Here is a 22,552-nt window from a genome sequence, read left to right as displayed (position 1 = left end):
TTTCAGTGTCCTTCTCCCCCCTCTGTCTTCCCCATGTCCTTTCAGCATCCTTCTCCCTCTCTGTCTTCCCCATGGCCTTTCAGCGTCCTTCTCCACCCCCCGTCTTCCCCATGTCCTTTCAGCGTCCTTCTCCACCCCTTTGTTTTCCCCATGTCCTTTCCAAGTTTATTCCAAGTTTATTATAAAAATTTGATTAATCGCCTATCACATTTTCTAGGCGATGTACAATTTCATAAATAATTAAATAGGGGTGACAAATCTAACAAACAATATTCAAAATGAATTAAATCTAATAAATACAAACTTTGCTATACATAGTTTAACTTATACATATAATTTCAAGGCGAGGGAAAAATCATTAAAGGATTACAATCAATATTAATGTAAAAACATTTAAGGAAAGAACAATAGGAAGGGCAACAGATAAAATTTATATTAATATACAAAGTAAAAAGTGAAAAGTAAGCAAGTCTTTGAAATTTATTCATTAAAAGCATCGTTAAAAAGGAAACTCTTGAGTTTGGATTTAAATTTATCTAAGTTCTCCCTCATCCTCCTCCCTCTCTGTCTTCCCCATGGCCTTTCAGTGTCCTTCTCCCCCCTCTGTCTTCCCCATGTCCTTTCAGCATCCTTCTCCCTCTCTGTCTTCTCCATGGCCTTTCAGTGTCCTTCATCCCCCCCCCCGTCTTCCCCGTGTCCTTTCAGCGTCCTTCTCCACCCCTTTGTCTTCCCCATGTGCTTTCAGCATCCTTCTCCCCCCTCCTTCTCTCCCGTCCCGGGTGCAGCACAGCCGGCCAGGTCCCCTTACTTTTGTGGCACTTCCACGACCGACCGACCAACAGCCCCGGTCTGACAAACCTCCCTACCCTTAACCACGAATCTAAATTTCCTTCTTACAGCTGCTGTAAGAAGGTAATTTAGATTCGCGGTTAAGGGCAGGGAGGTTTGTCGGACCAGGGCTGTTGTTGGTCAGTCGAGGAAGCGCCACAAAAGTAAAGTGACCTGGCCGGCTGTGCTGCACCTGGGGCGGGGCAGGGCGGGGCGGACCACCCCCTCCCTCAGTAGCCACTCGAGCCGCGAGACTACTCCTCCTTACCTACCCTGCCTGCAGCACAGAGCCGAATGGAAGTCTTCCCGATGTCAGAGCTGACGTCGGAGTGAGGGAGGGCTTTGTTTAAGCCCTCCCTCCCCTCCGACGTCAGCGCTGACGTTGGGAAGACTTCCGTTCGGCTCTGTGCTGCAAGCAGAGCAGGTAGGGAGAAAAGCCGCGTGACTTAGTACATCCAGCTCCGCAGGAACCCCGCGACCCTCGGAGGCGTCCCCATGGGATCCCCGCGACCCTAGGGGCTTCCCCATGGGATTCCTGTGACCCTATGGGGCGTCCCCACGGGATCTCCGTGACCCGAAGGGGGAACCCGCTGGATGCCCGCGGGTCCCGCGGGATTCCCGTCGTCCCCGTTCCCGTGCAGCTCTCTAGTTGAGTGCTGTCGTTGTGGTTCTTTTCACTTTTGGTGATCCAATTTCTAGCCTGCACTGGATCGTGTTGTGATCGCTGTTTCCTAGTGGGGCTAGTACCGCCACCTCTTTTGCGGGTCCCCCTAGCCCGTTGAAGATTAGATCAAGAGTGGCATCTCCCCGTGTGGGTTCCATGACCAGCTGTTTTATGAAACAGTCCCTCGTGGCTTCCAGGAATTTGGTCTCCCTCGTGTAATTTGAGTACCCGATGCTCCAGTCTATCCCAGGGTAGTAGAAATCCCCCATCACCACCACACTTCCGCTGTTGCATACCTGCCTCAGTTCAGCCTCCAGGTCCTGGTCGATTTCTTCCGATTGTCCAGGTGGGCGATAGTACAGTCCCAATTTTATGTCTGCTCCAGTTCCTCCCGGTAGCTTATCCCATAGTGATTCCAAGTCATCCGCCCTTACTGTTGTTTCCATCCTGGTTGAGGGTATGAAGTCTTTTATATATAGCGCTATTCCTCCACCCTTTTTGTGTGTCCTGTCCCTCCTGTAGAGTTTATACCCTGGTATGGCCACATCCCATTTATTGTCCACCACGTTTCTGTGACTCCAATTATGTCTAGGTCCTTCTTGCTGGCTATGACTTCCAGCTCTCCCATTTTGGCCCTTGGCTCCTAGCATTAGCGTATAGGCAATGTAAGTTCCAGTTGTTTGCCTTCCCTGCTGGTTTTTCTCATGGTTTGGGCTCCTGGCGACCCCCTCATGGTTGTGATTACAATATGTCAGATTTGAAATGTGTATCTTTCCAGAGCTGGTGTTGGACCGCAAATGTGAGCTAGTATTTTTTGTTTGTTTATTTTGTTTACACCACAGTGCCAGCGTGATTAGAAGAAGGCAAAGGGGGTGAAGAGGCTATAAAATAAACCCAATCCCAATACTGCTATTATCCAGCAATACACTTCTAAATATAAGCCCAGACAGCTGGAAGGGCTCGGGTCTCAGAAACGGAGCCTACGCACAGCAGTGGCAATCACAAACTGAGGAAAATCAGCGTAGTACAATCGCTCCAACTCCAATCATTGACCCACATATATATTTTTTTTAAAGCATTTTTCAAAAAGCAATTAAAACAGCTAACCCACAGCCGGGATGCAGAAAAGAAGTGCAAGCCAGAAACTGAAAAAACAACAACCAAACTACTTAGCTTTTATGGCTGACTTTGCTGACTTTGCTGATTTATCTTTATAGAAGAGTGCAGTCACTAGTGTAGATTTGCCGACGCGGCCAGCGTTTCGCGCTAATTTTCAAAACCGGGCCCTCCGCCGAAGAAAAGCCCGCATGGCGGACCTCTTCACTCCGGACCAACCCTCCACCTCGGCCTCGAGGTCGGCCCCGGCCTCGGCCCCGGCCTTGACCTCGGCCTCTGATACCTCGGCATCGCCTCGAGACTCGACCCCGAAGTCCTCGGGACAACAGAAAGCCTCGGCCCCGGGTAAGTCCCCTCTTCCCTCTTCAGGTTCTGTAACAGCGAAGAAGCCAGCCTCGGGGACAACGTCGACGCATGGCGGAAGCCCCATGCTCACAGCCCCGACTAAGCCCTCCAAGCCTTCGGGCCGTGCCTCCACCACACGGGAATACTCTGATACGAGGTCGCCCCAGGTGGAGTGCACCGAGGCAATGGACATGCCTTCGATGCTGTCCGTGCCCGTCTTCCAGGACCTACTCCGAGCGATGATCACGTCGGAGCTGTCCACTGCAATGGCCCAGTTTCAATCAGCCTCGACCTCGAATGTGCCAGACCAGCCTGAGCCTCGCACCGAACAACCTCGAGGAAAGGTGCGCAATCCTCGCCGCATCCCATCCTCCTCGGACTCCTCGCCGAGGCACCCGAGACGTTCCCCCTCCGCAGACCGCCGAGGGGCAAAACGTCGGGCTAAAACGACAGAAACCTCGAACCGCCGTACCTCCAAGAAGGCCCGAGGTTCACCAACCCTACGAGGCCGTTCTCCCACACCTCGTACGGGACCACTAAGGGTGGCTGAGTTATCACTCTCCAACCCGCGCATCCTCCGAACTCCCCCTCGGACGTATTCTCCGAGGGAGTCCGGATCGAGGTCACCGATCCGACATCGATCGGTACCCCTAACCCCGGCATCGTCTCCGAGGGGCCCCTCGAGACGCCGAAGATCGACAACCCCGGAACACTCCCACAGTGCTTCCCCAGTCTCGGAGCATGGATCAGAGCATGAACCTCGATACTCGAGGGAAGCCTCCCTATCCTTCTCCACCCGACGAAGGTCTCGTTCCCCGACCCCGCACGGGGCCCCGGGGACATCTCGCCCATCCTTCACTCGCTTTGTCCAAGACATGGGCCACGCATTGGACTTAGACCTCCAGTCCGACTCCAGATACTCTAAGGAGTACCTGGCGGAGCTGGATATGCCATCACTGCCCAGAGAGTCCCTTCGCTTACCACCTAACCCGGTACTCCAACAGGCCTTCTTCAGGAACCTGGAGACCCCCTACATGGTCACGGCTGTACCCTCCAAAATGGAGGCCAAGTACCGCACAGTACCTTACCCGGGATTCGAGCAACCACAGCTCTCCCACCAATCGCTGCTAGTAGAATCCTCCTTGAAAAAGGCTCACCCGTCCCGGGTCTCAGCAGCGGTCCCCCCAGGCCGAGAAGGCCGAACTCTGGACAAGTTCGGCAGGAGACTATACCAAAACGCAATGATGGCCTCTAGGGTGCAAAGCTACACTTTCACCTTCACATCCTACCTCAAACACCTCATTGGACTATTGAGAGCCTTTGAGACTGACCTACCGGCCTCACGGCAAGGAACGTTCGGCCTGCTTTTAGAGTCCCTCTCCAACCTGCGCCTTCATCTATTCCACGCGGCCTACGATGGCTTTGAACTCTCCTCCAGAGAAGCAGCCTTCGCTATCGCCATGCGCCGACTAGCTTGGTTGCGCCTGGTCGACATGGACCCCAACTTACAGGACCGGTTGGCTAACCTCCCCTGCGTGGGAAAGGAATTGTTCGATGACACTATCGAAGCGGCTACAAAACGCCTCGCCGAACATGAACGCTCGTTTGCCTCCCTTGTCCGGCAAAAGCCCAAACCGCCAGCGGCCAGGCCGTATAGGGCCCCTCCGCGCCGCTACCCACAAAAGTCCACCCCTGCTTTCTCGCGGCCCCCACCCAGGCGTCCGCAAGCCCACCACAGGGCCATGCCCAAATCCCAACCGCCTGCGACCACCAAACCATCCCCGTCCTTTTGACGGGGCATGCGGAAGGGGGCGGGCCCCCTCCGCCATAGTCCCAGGCCTCCTTCCCATCGGGGGTCGACTCAAAGCCTTTTACCCTCGCTGGAAACAAGTCACGTCGGACGCATGGGTCCTTGGCGTGATCTCATCAGGGTACTCTCTCAACTTTCGGGCCATTCCCCCGGACAACCCCCCAAGGAATTGCCCTCCCAACCGGATTCAGCTATCCCTACTCCTCTCCGAAGCTCGAGACCTGCTTCGCCTGAGAGCAGTGGAGAAGGTTCCCCCCGACCAACGGGGGAAGGGCTTCTACTCCCGTTACTTCCTGGTACCGAAGAAAACGGGAGACCTACGCCCAATACTAGACTTGAGACGCCTCAACAAATTCCTGGTACGGGAAAAGTTTCGGATGCTCTCACTACCGACACTCTACCCCCTGATCGACGAGGGCGACTGGCTCTGCTCCCTCGATCTCAAGGAGGCGTACACACATGTCCCAGTGCACCCCGCTTACCGCAAGTTCTTGCGTTTCCAGGTAGGGGACTGGCACCTACAATACCGAGTCCTCCCCTTCGGACTAGCATCATCACCTCGGGTCTTCACCAAGTGCCTCGTGGTGGTAGCGGCAACCTTACGTTCCCAGGGCCTCCAGGTATTCCCCTACCTGGACGACTGGCTAATCAAAGCCCCGTCCAGGGAAGGGGTTATCTCAGCGACCCAACAGACTATTACCTACCTACAAAGTCTGGGGTTCGAAATAAACTTCCCAAAATCTCAACTACGCCCCTCGCAGATCCTACAGTTCATCGGGGCCATGCTGGACACGGTTCGCCTCCGTTCCTTCCTCCCCCCTCCACGCCTGGAGGCGTTAGTAAGTCTGAGCCGAAGGATCTCCCTGCTGACCTCGGTATCAGCTCGACAGATGATGACCCTCCTGGGCCAAATGGCCTCCACCGTCCATGTCACACCCTTCGCCCGCCTCCATCTGAGAATCCCTCAATGGACCCTGGCGTCTCAATGGCGTCAAGACCGGGACCCGATCGACCGCTCCGTGACAGTGACTCCTTCATTGCAACGATCGCTCCGCTGGTGGGGCGACTCTTCAAATCTTTCCAAAGGTTTGCTCTTCCTCACCCCACCCCACAGCAAGGTACTCACCACGGACTCCTCGGAGTACGCTTGGGGAGCCCATCTGGACGGCCTACGCACCCAAGGAATGTGGTCAGCACAAGACCGTCGCTGCCACATCAACGTGCTAGAACTCCGGGCCATCTATCTCGCAGCTGTAGCCTTCCAACATCTGCTCCACGACCGAGTGGTTCTCATCCGAACCGACAACCAGGTAGCGATGTACTACATAAACAAACAAGGGGGGACAGGGTCTTGGTCCCTTTGTCGGGAAGCCCTGCGCCTCTGGAAATGGGCAATCTCCAACAACACCTTCCTCCGAGCGGTGTACATACAAGGAGAACAAAACTGCCTGGCGGACAGGCTCAGCCGCCTCCTCCAGCCACACGAGTGGTCACTACACTCCCAGACCCTACGAGGGGTGTTCGAACGGTGGGGGACACCTCAAATAGACCTGTTCGCGTCCCCCCACAATCACAAGCTGCCTCTCTTCTGCTCCCGGATATACTCCCCGGACCGGCTCGAGGCCGACACCTTCCTCCTCGACTGGGAGGGAAGGTTCCTGTATGCGTTCCCGCCGTTTCCTCTGATACTGCGGACGCTTGTCCACCTGAAAACAGTACAAGCCACCCTGATCCTGATTGCCCCTCGCTGGCCATGCCAGCCGTGGTTTTCCCTACTACTTCAACTCAGTGTCAGAGATCCACTGCCTCTGCCTCTGTTTCCCTCTCTACTGTCACAGGGTCAGGGTTCACTGTTACATCCCAATCTTCAGTCTCTTCATCTGAATGCTTGGTTTCTCTCCCCCTGACTGCTCTCCCCGTGTCTCAATCAGTCAGGGAGATATTGGAGGCCTCTAGAAAAACCTCGACAAGAACCTGCTACTCCCAAAAGTGGACCAGATTCTCAACCTGGTGCTCCTCCCACAGCCATGACCCGGTGTCGGTCCCCGTCCCCCTGGTCCTGGACTATCTACTTCAACTATCTCATTCCGGCCTAAAGACCAACTCCATTCGAGTACACCTCAGTGCGATTGCGGCCTTTCATCAGCCCCTGGAAGGGAAAGCCCTCTCGCTCCATCCCTTAGTCACTCGCTTCATGAAGGGTCTGCTGAACATCCACCCCCCTCTCAAACCTCCCCCGGTGGTTTGGGACCTTAACGTGGTTCTGGCTCAACTAATGAAACCTCCATTTGAGCCACTAGACAAATGCCATCCAAAATTCCTCACTTGGAAGGTAATGTTCTTACTCGCGCTCACGTCCGCACGGCAGGTTAGTGAGCTACAAGCGCTGGTAGCGGACCCACCCTTCACGGTATTCCATCATGACAAGGTGGTACTCCGCACCCATCCAAAGTTCCTACCTAAAGTAGTGTCTGATTTCCATCTCAATCAGTCCATTGTCCTACCCGTGTTTTTTCCCAAGCCCCACTCTCACCCCGGAGAAGTGGCGCTCCACACTCTTGACTGCAAAAGAGCGTTGGCCTTTTACCTCCAACGCACTCAGCCACACCGGAAAGTCCAACAACTGTTTCTGTCCTTCGACCCAAACCGGTTAGGCCACCCAGTTTCCAAACGCACCTTGTCCAACTGGTTGGCCGATTGCATCTCCTTTTGCTACGCTCAGGCTGGTCTCGCGCTGCATGGTCGAGTAACGGGACACAAAGTCCGAGCGATGGCAGCCTCCGTAGCGTTCCTCAGATCCACACCTATCGAGGAAATCTGCAAGGCTGCCACGTGGTCTTCGGTTCATACCTTCACCTCCCACTACTGCCTGGACTCCCTGTCCAGAAGCGATGGCCGGTTCGGCCAATCGGTATTGCGAAATCTATTTGCTTAAATCGCCAACTTCCCTCCATCCCTCTTCAGTAAGCTTGGAGGTCACCCACATGTGAGAATATCATGCCTGCTTGTCCTGGGATAAAGCACAGTTACTTACCGTAACAGGTGTTATCCAGGGACAGCAGGCATATATTCTCACAACCCGGCCACCTCCCCGAGGTTGGCTTCTTGGCTAGTTAAGTGAACTGGAGACCACGAGGGGATGCACCCCCTAGTGGAGCAGGAAGGCACGCATGCGTGGAGCAGCAGAGCAAACTTAAATCTTCAATCAAGTTTGCTTGAAAATGCTTCCGCATCGGGGCTCCGTAGATGAAGTCACCCACATGTGAGAATATATGCCTGCTGTCCCTGGATAACACCTGTTACGGTAAGTAACTGTGCTTTTTTAAAGCATTTTTCAAAAAGCAATTAAAACAGCTAACCCACAGCCGGGTTGCAGAAAAGAAGTGCAAGCCAGAAACTGAAAAAACAGCAACCAAACTACTTAGCTTTTATGGCTGACTTTGCTGATTTATCTTTATAGAAGAGTGCAGTCACTAGTGTAGATTTGCCGACGCTGCCAGCGTTTCGCGGAAATAATTAATCAAAAGCATCCGCTGCGTCAGGGCCACCAGGACGTTCAAAAAGTCAAGGCTTCACTGCAAAAATGAACACATAATAAAAAGAAAGCAATTAGCTCCCAAGAAACTACCGAAGTAGACACATACAAAAACAGCACTTACATTACAGCACTCGGTCACAGAATTTCAAAGCAATGTTAAGATGGCCAACGGCTACGTTTTATAGCCCTTCCGTAATAGAAACGTAGTGACGTAACACCTCGCTAAACATCCTATACTACCTAATAGAAATGTTGCCACTCAAAACATCTATTCAAGCCAGACGGCCACAGAGTATTAAGTCTATTTATCCATCGTTGTTCTCTCTGTGCTAGAAACCTCCTGAAATCTCCTCCTCTCATATTGGGCTGCACTACCTCTAAAATAAGGGCTTTTAAAGACCCAAAGTCATGAGATTCTTCAAGACAATGTTTGGCTAGAGGAGCCCCCATTATTCTATTTTTAATGTTACTCTTATGTTCTGTGAGTCTTATAGTGAATTTCCGGGAGGTCTGGCCCACATACACCAGATCACAAGGGCACTGTATAACATATATCACCCCACAGGATTTACAATCAGAATTATGACGTAACATGTATTCTTTCTTATCTCTAGGATTACAAAAACAGTTGGTGCAAAGCATAATCTTACACATTTGGCACGCCCCACATGCTTTATGTCCTATCCATACATGATCAGGCCCTAGCCTAATATTAGGCAGTACAGATGGGCATAAGATCTCCTTCAAATTCCTAGTTCTCCGGAAAGCAATCCTCAAATTATAGGTTTTAAACGTACCAGAGGTACGTAGAATCGCCCAGTGTTTTTTAAGGGAGCTAACCAAACGATGGCATTGGCTCGAATAGGTTACTACACATGTCATGTATTGTTCACCTAATTTCAGAGCCTCAGATCTCCTAGGTGCAAAAAGGCCCTCCCTATTGCAGTATAACGCTCTTTTATATGCTGCAGAAACAACTTTTGCAGGGTAACCCCGGGTCAAAAATTTTTTCTTTAAAACATCAGCCTGTTTTTTAAATTCTATTTTAGAGGAGCAAATTCTCCGAATCCGCAGAAACTGAGAATAAGGGAGACTCTTTTTCAAAGAACTTGAATGAGCACTTGAATAGTGCAGGGTGGAATTACAGTCAGTGGGTTTGGTGAAAACAGACGTATGAAAAACCCCTTCCCTAATTTCAACAGATACATCGAGAAAAGAGATCTGGTTGATGTTATAAACATGAGTAAAGCGCACTTTAGGATGACAGGCATCTAAGTACACAAAAAATTTTTCTAAATCATTCATACTACCATTCCAGACTAAAAAAATATCATCAATGTATCTGGTCCAGAAGGCCACATGTTGAAAAAATTCACAATCATATACCCAGTCACGTTCAAACTTGTCCATAAACAAATTAGCAACGGCAGGGGCCATCGTAATCCCCATAGCTATCCCAGATTTCTGCTGAAACAGATGATCTTCAAACATAAAAAAACTGTCACACAGTACAATCTTCGCAAGAGAACAGATGAACTCAGTTGGAACTTTGGGATTAAGCCTTTTCTCTAAGGTGTCATGAATTATTTGAAGCGCTTCAGACTGGGGTATAATAGTGTACAGCGAACACACATCTATAGTCACCAAGATCGAATCTGGACCAGGTCTAATGGCATCCAGCTTTTCCAGAAACTGAGTCGTATCTTGAGTGAATGCAAGAGTCTGTCGCACAAACTGTTGAAGAAATCTATCGATGTATATGGAGGAGGCTTCCAGAAGAGCCCCACGATTTGACACAATCACTCAAGATACGACTCAGTTTCTGGAAAAGCTGGATGCCATTAGACCTGGTCCAGATTCGATCTTGGTGACTATAGATGTGTGTTCGCTGTACACTATTATACCCCAGTCTGAAGCGCTTCAAATAATTCATGACACCTTAGAGAAAAGGCTTAATCCCAAAGTTCCAACTGAGTTCATCTGTTCTCTTGCGAAGATTGTACTGTGTGACAGTTTTTTTATGTTTGAAGATCATCTGTTTCAGCAGAAATCTGGAATAGCTATGGGGATTACGATGGCCCCTGCCGTTGCTAATTTGTTTATGGACAAGTTTGAACGTGACTGGGTATATGATTGTGAATTTTTTCAACATGTGGCCTTCTGGACCAGATACATTGATGATATTTTTTTAGTCTGGAATGGTAGTATGAATGATTTAGAAAAATTTTTTGTGTACTTAGATGCCTGTCATCCTAAAGTGCGCTTTACTCATGTTTATAACATCAACCAGATCTCTTTTCTCGATGTATCTGTTGAAATTAGGGAAGGGGTTTTTCATACGTCTGTTTTCACCAAACCCACTGACTGTAATTCCACCCTGCACTATTCAAGTGCTCATTCAAGTTCTTTGAAAAAGAGTCTCCCTTATTCTCAGTTTCTGCGGATTCGGAGAATTTGCTCCTCTAAAATAGAATTTAAAAAACAGGCTGATGTTTTAAAGAAAAAATTTTTGACCCGGGGTTACCCTGCAAAAGTTGTTTCTGCAGCATATAAAAGAGCGTTATACTGCAATAGGGAGGGCCTTTTTGCACCTAGGAGATCTGAGGCTCTGAAATTAGGTGAACAATACATGACATGTGTAGTAACCTATTCGAGCCAATGCCATCGTTTGGTTAGCTCCCTTAAAAAACACTGGGCGATTCTACGTACCTCTGGTACGTTTAAAACCTATAATTTGAGGATTGCTTTCCGGAGAACTAGGAATTTGAAGGAGATCTTATGCCCATCTGTACTGCCTAATATTAGGCTAGGGCCTGATCATGTATGGATAGGACATAAAGCATGTGGGGCGTGCCAAATGTGTAAGATTATGCTTTGCACCAACTGTTTTTGTAATCCTAGAGATAAGAAAGAATACATGTTACGTCATAATTCTGATTGTAAATCCTGTGGGGTGATATATGTTATACAGTGCCCTTGTGATCTGGTGTATGTGGGCCAGACCTCCCGGAAATTCACTATAAGACTCACAGAACATAAGAGTAACATTAAAAATAGAATAATGGGGGCTCCTCTAGCCAAACATTGTCTTGAAGAATCTCATGACTTTGGGTCTTTAAAAGCCCTTATTTTAGAGGTAGTGCAGCCCAATATGAGAGGAGGAGATTTCAGGAGGTTTCTAAGCACAGAGAGAACAACGATGGATAAATAGACTTAATACTCTGTGGCCGTCTGGCTTGAATAGATGTTTTGAGTGGCAACATTTCTATTAGGTAGTATAGGATGTTTAGCGAGGTGTTACGTCACTACGTTTCTATTACGGAAGGGCTATAAAACGTAGCCGTTGGCCATCTTAACATTGCTTTGAAATTCTGTGACCGAGTGCTGTAATGTAAGTGCTGTTTTTGTATGTGTCTACTTCGGTAGTTTCTTGGGAGCTAATTGCTTTCTTTTTATTATGTGTTCATTTTTGCAGTGAAGCCTTGACTTTTTGAACGTCCTGGTGGCCCTGACGCAGCGGATGCTTTTGATTAATTATTTCCGCGAAACGCTGGCAGCGTCGGCAAATCTACACTAGTGACTGCACTCTTCTATAAAGATAAATCAGCAAAGTCAGCCATAAAAGCTAAGTAGTTTGGTTGCTGTTTTTTCAGTTTCTGGCTTGCACTTCTTTTCTGCAACCCGGCTGTGGGTTAGCTGTTTTAATTGCTTTTTGAAAAATGCTTTAAAAAAGCACAGTTACTTACCGTAACAGGTGTTATCCAGGGACAGCAGGCATATATTCTCACATGTGGGTGACTTCATCTACGGAGCCCCGATGCGGAAGCATTTTCAAGCAAACTTGATTGAAGATTTAAGTTTGCTCTGCTGCTCCACGCATGCGTGCCTTCCTGCTCCACTAGGGGGTGCATCCCCTCGTGGTCTCCAGTTCACTTAACTAGCCAAGAAGCCAACCTCGGGGAGGTGGCCGGGTTGTGAGAATATATGCCTGCTGTCCCTGGATAACACCTGTTACGGTAAGTAACTGTGCTTTATCCCAGGACAAGCAGGCATGATATTCTCACATGTGGGTGACCTCCAAGCTTACTGAAGAGGGATGGAGGGAAGTTGGCGATTTAAGCAAATAGATTTCGCAATACCGATTGGCCGAACCGGCCATCGCTTCTGGACAGGGAGTCCAGGCAGTAGTGGGAGGTGAAGGTATGAACCGAAGACCACGTGGCAGCCTTGCAGATTTCCTCGATAGGTGTGGATCTGAGGAACGCTACGGAGGCTGCCATCGCTCGGACTTTGTGTCCCGTTACTCGACCATGCAGCGCGAGACCAGCCTGAGCGTAGCAAAAGGAGATGCAATCGGCCAACCAGTTGGACAAGGTGCGTTTGGAAACTGGGTGGCCTAACCGGTTTGGGTCGAAGGACAGAAACAGTTGTTGGACTTTCCGGTGTGGCTGAGTGCGTTGGAGGTAAAAGGCCAACGCTCTTTTGCAGTCAAGAGTGTGGAGCGCCACTTCTCCGGGGTGAGAGTGGGGCTTGGGAAAAAACACGGGTAGGACAATGGACTGATTGAGATGGAAATCAGACACTACTTTAGGTAGGAACTTTGGATGGGTGCGGAGTACCACCTTGTCATGATGGAATACCGTGAAGGGTGGGTCCGCTACCAGCGCTTGTAGCTCACTAACCTGCCGTGCGGACGTGAGCGCGAGTAAGAACATTACCTTCCAAGTGAGGAATTTTGGATGGCATTTGTCTAGTGGCTCAAATGGAGGTTTCATTAGTTGAGCCAGAACCACGTTAAGGTCCCAAACCACCGGGGGAGGTTTGAGAGGGGGGTGGATGTTCAGCAGACCCTTCATGAAGCGAGTGACTAAGGGATGGAGCGAGAGGGCTTTCCCTTCCAGGGGCTGATGAAAGGCCGCAATCGCACTGAGGTGTACTCGAATGGAGTTGGTCTTTAGGCCGGAATGAGATAGTTGAAGTAGATAGTCCAGGACCAGGGGGACGGGGACCGACACCGGGTCATGGCTGTGGGAGGAGCACCAGGTTGAGAATCTGGTCCACTTTTGGGAGTAGCAGGTTCTTGTCGAGGTTTTTCTAGAGGCCTCCAATATCTCCCTGACTGATTGAGACACGGGGAGAGCAGTCAGGGGGAGAGAAACCAAGCATTCAGATGAAGAGACTGAAGATTGGGATGTAACAGTGAACCCTGACCCTGTGACAGTAGAGAGGGAAACAGAGGCAGAGGCAGTGGATCTCTGACACTGAGTTGAAGTAGTAGGGAAAACCACGGCTGGCATGGCCAGCGAGGGGCAATCAGGATCAGGGTGGCTTGTACTGTTTTCAGGTGGACAAGCGTCCGCAGTATCAGAGGAAACGGCGGGAACGCATACAGGAACCTTCCCTCCCAGTCGAGGAGGAAGGCGTCGGCCTCGAGCCGGTCCGGGGAGTATATCCGGGAGCAGAAGAGAGGCAGCTTGTGATTGTGGGGGGACGCGAACAGGTCTATTTGAGGTGTCCCCCACCATTCGAACACCCCTCGTAGGGTCTGGGAGTGTAGTGACCACTCGTGTGGCTGGAGGAGGCGGCTGAGCCTGTCCGCCAGGCAGTTTTGTTCTCCTTGTATGTACACCGCTCGGAGGAAGGTGTTGTTGGAGATTGCCCATTTCCAGAGGCGCAGGGCTTCCCGACAAAGGGACCAAGACCCTGTCCCCCCTTGTTTGTTTATGTAGTACATCGCTACCTGGTTGTCGGTTCGGATGAGAACCACTCGGTCGTGGAGCAGATGTTGGAAGGCTACAGCTGCGAGATAGATGGCCCGGAGTTCTAGCACGTTGATGTGGCAGCGACGGTCTTGTGCTGACCACATTCCTTGGGTGCGTAGGCCGTCCAGATGGGCTCCCCAAGCGTACTCCGAGGAGTCCGTGGTGAGTACCTTGCTGTGGGGTGGGGTGAGGAAGAGCAAACCTTTGGAAAGATTTGAAGAGTCGCCCCACCAGCGGAGCGATCGTTGCAATGAAGGAGTCACTGTCACGGAGCGGTCGATCGGGTCCCGGTCTTGACGCCATTGAGACGCCAGGGTCCATTGAGGGATTCTCAGATGGAGGCGGGCGAAGGGTGTGACATGGACGGTGGAGGCCATTTGGCCCAGGAGGGTCATCATCTGTCGAGCTGATACCGAGGTCAGCAGGGAGATCCTTCGGCTCAGACTTACTAACGCCTCCAGGCGTGGAGGGGGGAGGAAGGAACGGAGGCGAACCGTGTCCAGCATGGCCCCGATGAACTGTAGGATCTGCGAGGGGCGTAGTTGAGATTTTGGGAAGTTTATTTCGAACCCCAGACTTTGTAGGTAGGTAATAGTCTGTTGGGTCGCTGAGATAACCCCTTCCCTGGACGGGGCTTTGATTAGCCAGTCGTCCAGGTAGGGGAATACCTGGAGGCCCTGGGAACGTAAGGTTGCCGCTACCACCACGAGGCACTTGGTGAAGACCCGAGGTGATGATGCTAGTCCGAAGGGGAGGACTCGGTATTGTAGGTGCCAGTCCCCTACCTGGAAACGCAAGAACTTGCGGTAAGCGGGGTGCACTGGGACATGTGTGTACGCCTCCTTGAGATCGAGGGAGCAGAGCCAGTCGCCCTCGTCGATCAGGGGGTAGAGTGTCGGTAGTGAGAGCATCCGAAACTTTTCCCGTACCAGGAATTTGTTGAGGCGTCTCAAGTCTAGTATTGGGCGTAGGTCTCCCGTTTTCTTCGGTACCAGGAAGTAACGGGAGTAGAAGCCCTTCCCCCGTTGGTCGGGGGGAACCTTCTCCACTGCTCTCAGGCGAAGCAGGTCTCGAGCTTCGGAGAGGAGTAGGGATAGCTGAATCCGGTTGGGAGGGCAATTCCTTGGGGGGTTGTCCGGGGGAATGGCCCGAAAGTTGAGAGAGTACCCTGATGAGATCACGCCAAGGACCCATGCGTCCGACGTGACTTGTTTCCAGCGAGGGTAAAAGGCTTTGAGTCGACCCCCGATGGGAAGGAGGCCTGGGACTATGGCGGAGGGGGCCCGCCCCCTTCCGCATGCCCCGTCAAAAGGACGGGGATGGTTTGGTGGTCGCAGGCGGTTGGGATTTGGGCATGGCCCTGTGGTGGGCTTGCGGACGCCTGGGTGGGGGCCGCGAGAAAGCAGGGGTGGACTTTTGTGGGTAGCGGCGCGGAGGGGCCCTATACGGCCTGGCCGCTGGCGGTTTGGGCTTTTGCCGGACAAGGGAGGCAAACGAGCGTTCATGTTCGGCGAGGCGTTTTGTAGCCGCTTCGATAGTGTCATCGAACAATTCCTTTCCCACGCAGGGGAGGTTAGCCAACCGGTCCTGTAAGTTGGGGTCCATGTCGACCAGGCGCAACCAAGCTAGTCGGCGCATGGCGATAGCGAAGGCTGCTTCTCTGGAGGAGAGTTCAAAGCCATCGTAGGCCGCGTGGAATAGATGAAGGCGCAGGTTGGAGAGGGACTCTAAAAGCAGGCCGAACGTTCCTTGCCGTGAGGCCGGTAGGTCAGTCTCAAAGGCTCTCAATAGTCCAATGAGGTGTTTGAGGTAGGATGTGAAGGTGAAAGTGTAGCTTTGCACCCTAGAGGCCATCATTGCGTTTTGGTATAGTCTCCTGCCGAACTTGTCCAGAGTTCGGCCTTCTCGGCCTGGGGGGACCGCTGCTGAGACCCGGGACGGGTGAGCCTTTTTCAAGGAGGATTCTACTAGCAGCGATTGGTGGGAGAGCTGTGGTTGCTCGAATCCCGGGTAAGGTACTGTGCGGTACTTGGCCTCCATTTTGGAGGGTACAGCCGTGACCATGTAGGGGGTCTCCAGGTTCCTGAAGAAGGCCTGTTGGAGTACCGGGTTAGGTGGTAAGCGAAGGGACTCTCTGGGCAGTGATGGCATATCCAGCTCCGCCAGGTACTCCTTAGAGTATCTGGAGTCGGACTGGAGGTCTAAGTCCAATGCGTGGCCCATGTCTTGGACAAAGCGAGTGAAGGATGGGCGAGATGTCCCCGGGGCCCCGTGCGGGGTCGGGGAACGAGACCTTCGTCGGGTGGAGAAGGATAGGGAGGCTTCCCTCGAGTATCGAGGTTCATGCTCTGATCCATGCTCCGAGACTGGGGAAGCACTGTGGGAGTGTTCCGGGGTTGTCGATCTTCGGCGTCTCGAGGGGCCCCTCGGAGACGATGCCGGGGTTAGGGGTACCGATCGATGTCGGATCGGTGACCTCGATCCGGACTCCCTCGGAGAATACGTCCGAGGGGGAGTTCGGAGGATGCGCGGGTTGGAGAGTGATAACTCAGCCACCCTTAGTGGTCCCGTACGAGGTGTGGGAGAACGGCCTCGTAGGGTTGGTGAACCTCGGGCCTTCTTGGAGGTACGGCGGTTCGAGGTTTCTGTCGTTTTAGCCCGACGTTTTGCCCCTCGGCGGTCTGCGGAGGGGGAACGTCTCGGGTGCCTCGGCGAGGAGTCCGAGGAGGATGGGATGCGGCGAGGATTGCGCACCTTTCCTCGAGGTTGTTCGGTGCGAGGCTCAGGCTGGTCTGGCACATTCGAGGTCGAGGCTGATTGAAACTGGGCCATTGCAGTGGACAGCTCCGACGTGATCATCGCTCGGAGTAGGTCCTGGAAGACGGGCACGGACAGCATCGAAGGCATGTCCATTGCCTCGGTGCACTCCACCTGGGGCGACCTCGTATCAGAGTATTCCCGTGTGGTGGAGGCACGGCCCGAAGGCTTGGAGGGCTTAGTCGGGGCTGTGAGCATGGGGCTTCCGCCATGCGTCGACGTTGTCCCCGAGGCTGGCTTCTTCGCTGTTACAGAACCTGAAGAGGGAAGAGGGGACTTACCCGGGGCCGAGGCTTTCTGTTGTCCCGAGGACTTCGGGGTCGAGTCTCGAGGCGATGCCGAGGTATCAGAGGCCGAGGTCAAGGCCGGGGCCGAGGCCGGGGCCGACCTCGAGGCCGAGGTGGAGGGTTGGTCCGGAGTGAAGAGGTCCGCCATGCGGGCTTTTCTTCGGCGGAGGGCCCGGTTTTGAAAATTAGCGCACTGGGGGCAGGAGTCGGTTGGATGAGCCGCCCCCAGACAGAGGATGCACCGGCGATGCGGGTCTGTGAGAGAAAGAAGCCGCTTGCACCGGGTGCACTTTTTAAAGCCGGTCAAAGGCCGGGACATTAAATCGAAAGTAGCCGCGGCTCGATTAGCCACGCGGCCACAGGGACCCGGAAGCCTCCGGGTCGTCGAAAACGAAGCAGGAATCAAGTAAAGAAGTAAAGAATTCGCGCACAGCGACTTAATCGAGAAAAAACAAGAAAAAATCGCGGTGCTAGAAGGCAGTTGGGGCAGAGCCTGAGAAACACGGCTTCTAGGCTCGCGGAAAATTTTGAACTGGAGACCACGAGGGGATGCACCCCCTAGTGGAGCAGGAAGGCACGCATGCGTGGAGCAGCAGAGCAAACTTAAATCTTCAATCAAGTTTGCTTGAAAATGCTTCCGCATCGGGGCTCCATAGATGACGTCACCCACATGTGAGAATATCATGCCTGCTTGTCCTGGGATAAAAATATATATGTGGGTCAATGATTGGAGTTGGAGAGATTGTACTACGCTGATTTTCCTCAGTTTGTGATTGCCACTGCTGTGCGTAGGCTCCGTTTCTGAGACCTGAGCCCTTCCAGCTGTCTGGGCTTATATTTAGAAGTGTATTGCTGGGTAATAGCAGTATTTGGATTGGTTTTCTATTATATACATATATATACTGCTGGGGTATTTTGTTGTAGGGTATAAAATAAACCCACCAGGATGTTTAAAAAAACCCCACCCAATTGGGCAGGAAAATCGAATTGAATCGAAAAATCGATTCAATAGGCTGAATCGAATCGAATCAAAATTTTTTTTCCTGAATCGGGCAGCACTAGTTTAGAGGAGGAAAACAAGAAAAAAAATATTCTGATCTAAATGGTGAACTAATATATTTAACAAAATATACAGGCTCTGCACGCAGTCTCCCTCACTCCTTGCCAGGCTCTGTACCCTTTCCCATCACCCTGTCCTGTCCCTCTTCTGGTGGTCAAGTGGTAGGAATCCACATGAAAAATTATAATCTCAACAAAGTTTGCTACCAGTTTATTGTAAAGGTCTTGGTGATGATGAAGAAAGATATTGGGAGACAGCGTGCTAATAAGAAAAAGGAAAGATGATTTATCAGTGAGGAGCGGAAAGCAGAGAGAGAGAGCGAGAGAGATGAAGAGGTGGTTCTGGAATTTAGGGGCAGAAGAGAAATGATGCTAGGGCAGACTATGGCCTACTGTGCTATACATTGACTTTTTGGTATCATTGCTGGAACTATTTCCCACGACAGCAGCAGGATAGTGTCTGCTGTATTGCTGTTCATAGCTTGTACACAAACCAATTTTGGGGACTTCTAAACACACCAGGGTCAGAGAATGAGAGGTTAAGAAATGAACATTTCTTGTGGCCCCTTTTTCCTTTAAAAGGGATTATTCTTTGAAATTACCTTTGCTGCCCAGTGGCTTGCTTCTCTGTAGTGGGAAAAATGCTTCAATGAAAAACTGGACTGCCGTCCCGCACAACCTCCCTGTGTGTATGTGCTGCCGACACTAGGGCCATTGTGACATCGCGGCAGGGGAATGCGCCCCGATTGGTCAGCGGGCGGCTGTGATGCGCCACTAATATTTTGTCAGCACTGTGCTGCTGTTGCTTTACTATAAAAAGCAGGCTCCGGCAGGACAAGGCTCCTTCTCGACGCCCAGCCCTGGCTTCTGCGTCTCCCCCCCACCTCACTCTCCCGGATCCTGACTGCCCAGGGCCAGGACAGCTGCCTTTGCATAGATCGCCTGCTTGGAGCAGGCTGGGGCTGACATCGGGGTGAACTGGAGCCTTCTCCGGACAAAGAATGGCAGGAAGGGGGGGGGGGGTGGTAAAAAATTGTTATATTCACTCCATAAAACGCACAGACATTTCCACCCACTTTTGGGAGGGACATCTTATGGAGCAAAAAATATTCCTATCAGGCAAGCAGCATACCTGTAGTAGAAAGTGTTCCTGCTCTAGCACCAGTTTTATAAAGTGGTGACTGATATAGTGACAGACTTGCTTGATAGTTCTGGCGGGGTTCAAAATGAACAACTGGTAGCATTGGATTCATTTGACCAGGAAAGGCATCTTCTATAACCATAAGTTCATTATCCCAACGATAACCATCCATGTACATTCCATGTACTAGAACACCATCTTCTGGGGAAGGTAGCTGTAGAAAACAACAATATAGATACACATTTTCATGTTAGAAGATACAGTGAAAAGAAGGCCCATGAAAGCTTTTAAACAAATTCCTCCTCTCCTAATATTGAAAAATGAACATTTCTGCCTTTCCATTTGTCTCTGACTGACTCTTACCCCACTCAGTATTTGGAGTTGCCATATATTATATATAGGTTTTTATTCTTTATTTAAATTTTTGCTACAATTCCAAGCATTAAAACATCTTGAACAGAAAGTTTGATTGAGACAAATAGATTTAGACCCAAATTTAAATCCTGATATACACAAAAAGAAAAAGGAAATGATAGACAAATAATCAATCTTAAGTCCTCCATAAACTGGATCCAAAATTAAATTGAGTGATTTAAACATAGAAGAACTAAATTACTTATGGTAAATATGAAGCCTGTGCTGGGCAGAGAGTTAATTCTAAGAGTTAGAGGTTGTTATAATTTCTTTATCAAGGTGTTTTAGAGATAAGAAACCTGTCAACTGCAATGGATCTTAAAAAACATATTTAAAGGATTTATATCTAATTATGTACATGAATAGATATCTGAGGAAAAAAAACTCTTCCAACTGAGGTTACTGAAGGTCTCATCAATAAAAATTGACGTCTTCTTTTTTGAGTGTCTTTGGAGACATCAGGAAATATCAATATTTTCTGTCCTAAGAATTCTTTAGATTTGTTTTTAAAGAAGATTCTCATTATCCATTCTTTGTTTGGAGCAAGCACTACTGTTGCCAAGAGTGTTGCTGGTTTAACAAGTGCTTCATCAGACATTTCTAAAAGATTGGTAACATCAAGGGGCTTTTCCTGCTGTAATTGGTCTTCATTTAATTGCCTTTGATTTTTCTTACTTATTGGAAGGTAAGATACCTTTACAAAAGGAGCTATTGATTGTTCAGGAACATTTAATACTTCCAAAAAGTATCTCTTTAACATATCTCGAGGAGATATTGTAGAAATTTTTGGAAAATTTAGGAAACGTAGGTTATTAGCCCGATTATTATTTTCAAGACTTTCCAGTTTTCTCCTTATGATGTTACTATCTTTGATTTGTTCTTCTTGAGTATTCTTAATTGTTTTAAAGTCTGTAATCAATCTTTGAGTTTCAATCTTACATACAGTCATGTTCTTCTTCAAAAGAGAAATTTCCTCTTTCTCTGCATTCATCTTTTTCTCTAATTCTTTTACTTGAGGGGAAAGTGATTTCCCCAAATTCTTAACCAAGTCCCAGAGAGCCTCCAGAGTAACTTCAAGAGGTTTGATTATTAAAGAAAAATCCTTTAGTGAAATATCAGAATTTTCCAATACAGGTTTTACCTCTAATCTTCTTGTTCCACCTCTTCAGATGAACTTCCAGCCACAAGTAGCTCCTGGGGATTTGAAAGGTCCCCCGCTGACTCCAAAAGCAAGCCCTCAGTTGATTTAGTCTCTTGCGGTGAGAGTTCTGCCTTTCTGGACATGCTCACATCTCACAGAGAGCTTGCTTGCTGTGGCTGTGGGGATGGAACTCTGATATCTGCCACGGTGTCACTCTCTGACAAATTAGACTCTCTTTGAAGATGCCATAGAATTTCATCAATCGTGCCGATAGAAGAGACTTCCAAGTGTCGGGAGGCTTCACCAGCGCCTTTTTCTCTTCTTTTCGGCATTGTAAGAAATCCAACAGCAAAAATTATTGTGAAATTTTCTATGTATCTCTCCAGCTAACAGGATGCAGCGGCCATCTTGGATCCTATATATTATGTTTATTCAAGCATTTTGTTAACTGCCTTTCATATGCTATCACCAAAGTAATTAACAAAGTTAAATTGCAGACAAAATAAAGCATATCTTTAACCCAGCTTTAAACTTTATATAGGAGTAGAGTATGTCAATTTTGGAGATTTCATAATTTTAAAAAGTACTAGTGAAAAAATGGCATAATTTCATGTGGAAAATCATACATTTTGTATAATATGTAATTTACCTACCTGGAATTTCTATGAAATTATGCAAAAATATACAAATTACTGAAATACAGTATGTTTAAGTGGTCTGATAAGAATTTTTATAGGTTTGCATTGCATATTAATGCCTTTTGCACATCAATTATCAATTTATCGTATTCATATTGACATTAACACATTAGTTTCATTTTCTCATTCACAGTGTCATCATAGCAATAATCTAATGTTGAAAATGTCCAAAGGAAAAACAAGACTGTAAGTTTGGACTCATTTACAAATGTGGTAGGATCAAGCAGAGAACTAACTACTGTGGTAGGATCAAGCAGAGAACTACAACTATCCAGGATCTCATTAGATATGGGTTGTATCTGAAAGACATCAGTGATCAAGATAGATGAGATTACAGCACTGGTGAACAGTAGAAATCTGGATTACTTGTTCAGTGGTATTGTTAGGATTAAAGCAAAGTTAAAATCCATGTGGAAACAAGCTAGTGGAGATTCATATGATTGAGTTAGCCTTTATACCAATGTTCCATTATTGTAGAAAAAACATCCCAATCATAAACCTGCCCTAGTCCCATCCAAAGTGTTGGACCTCATCAGATTAGATCAGTTTACCTCCCCGATACCAGATGACAAGAACTACAGAAAGAAATGTAGGCAAAAAGGAAGAAGGATGAAGAAAAGTGAGTGAAAAAAGAATAGCAGAAGAGCAAGAGATGATGGAGAGATCTATGCTTGAAGTGAAACAGAGAGATTCAGATGACATACTCCAAAAAAAGCTAGGAAGAGGCCAAAATATAATACTGACAGGCTCATAATCAAAACATTTAAATGTCCCAAAACCAGCCTAAGTCAGTACTTGGAAGCCCTAATAGCTGGGACGTCCAAGTGCCAATAATCAAAACTGACTTTCTGGATGTCCAGCAGCACTTCTACGCATCCAGAGTTCAAAAGAGCGAGTTGTGAGGTGTGGTATGGGCGGACATCAGGTGGACA

The 22,552-nt window shown here is 49.4% G+C and overlaps 1 protein-coding gene across 1 annotated transcript in view; it reads right to left on the bottom strand.

Annotated features, from left to right (window-relative positions):
• LOC117347325 (dynein heavy chain 6, axonemal-like) overlaps window positions 1-22,552 on the bottom strand; it is a 2,502,256-nt gene that overhangs the window by 8,165 nt on the left and 2,471,539 nt on the right. Inside the window, 1 exon segment of the mRNA XM_033918113.1 lies at window positions 19,359-19,581. Within this exon segment, the coding sequence (XP_033774004.1) occupies window positions 19,359-19,581 (223 nt within the window).

This window comes from Geotrypetes seraphini, chromosome 1 (assembly GCF_902459505.1).
Source record: "Geotrypetes seraphini chromosome 1, aGeoSer1.1, whole genome shotgun sequence".
Classification (NCBI taxonomy): Eukaryota; Metazoa; Chordata; class Amphibia; order Gymnophiona; family Dermophiidae; genus Geotrypetes; species Geotrypetes seraphini.
The sequence above is the reverse complement of the archived record's forward strand: the minus strand, read 5'-3'. Positions and strand labels throughout refer to the sequence as shown.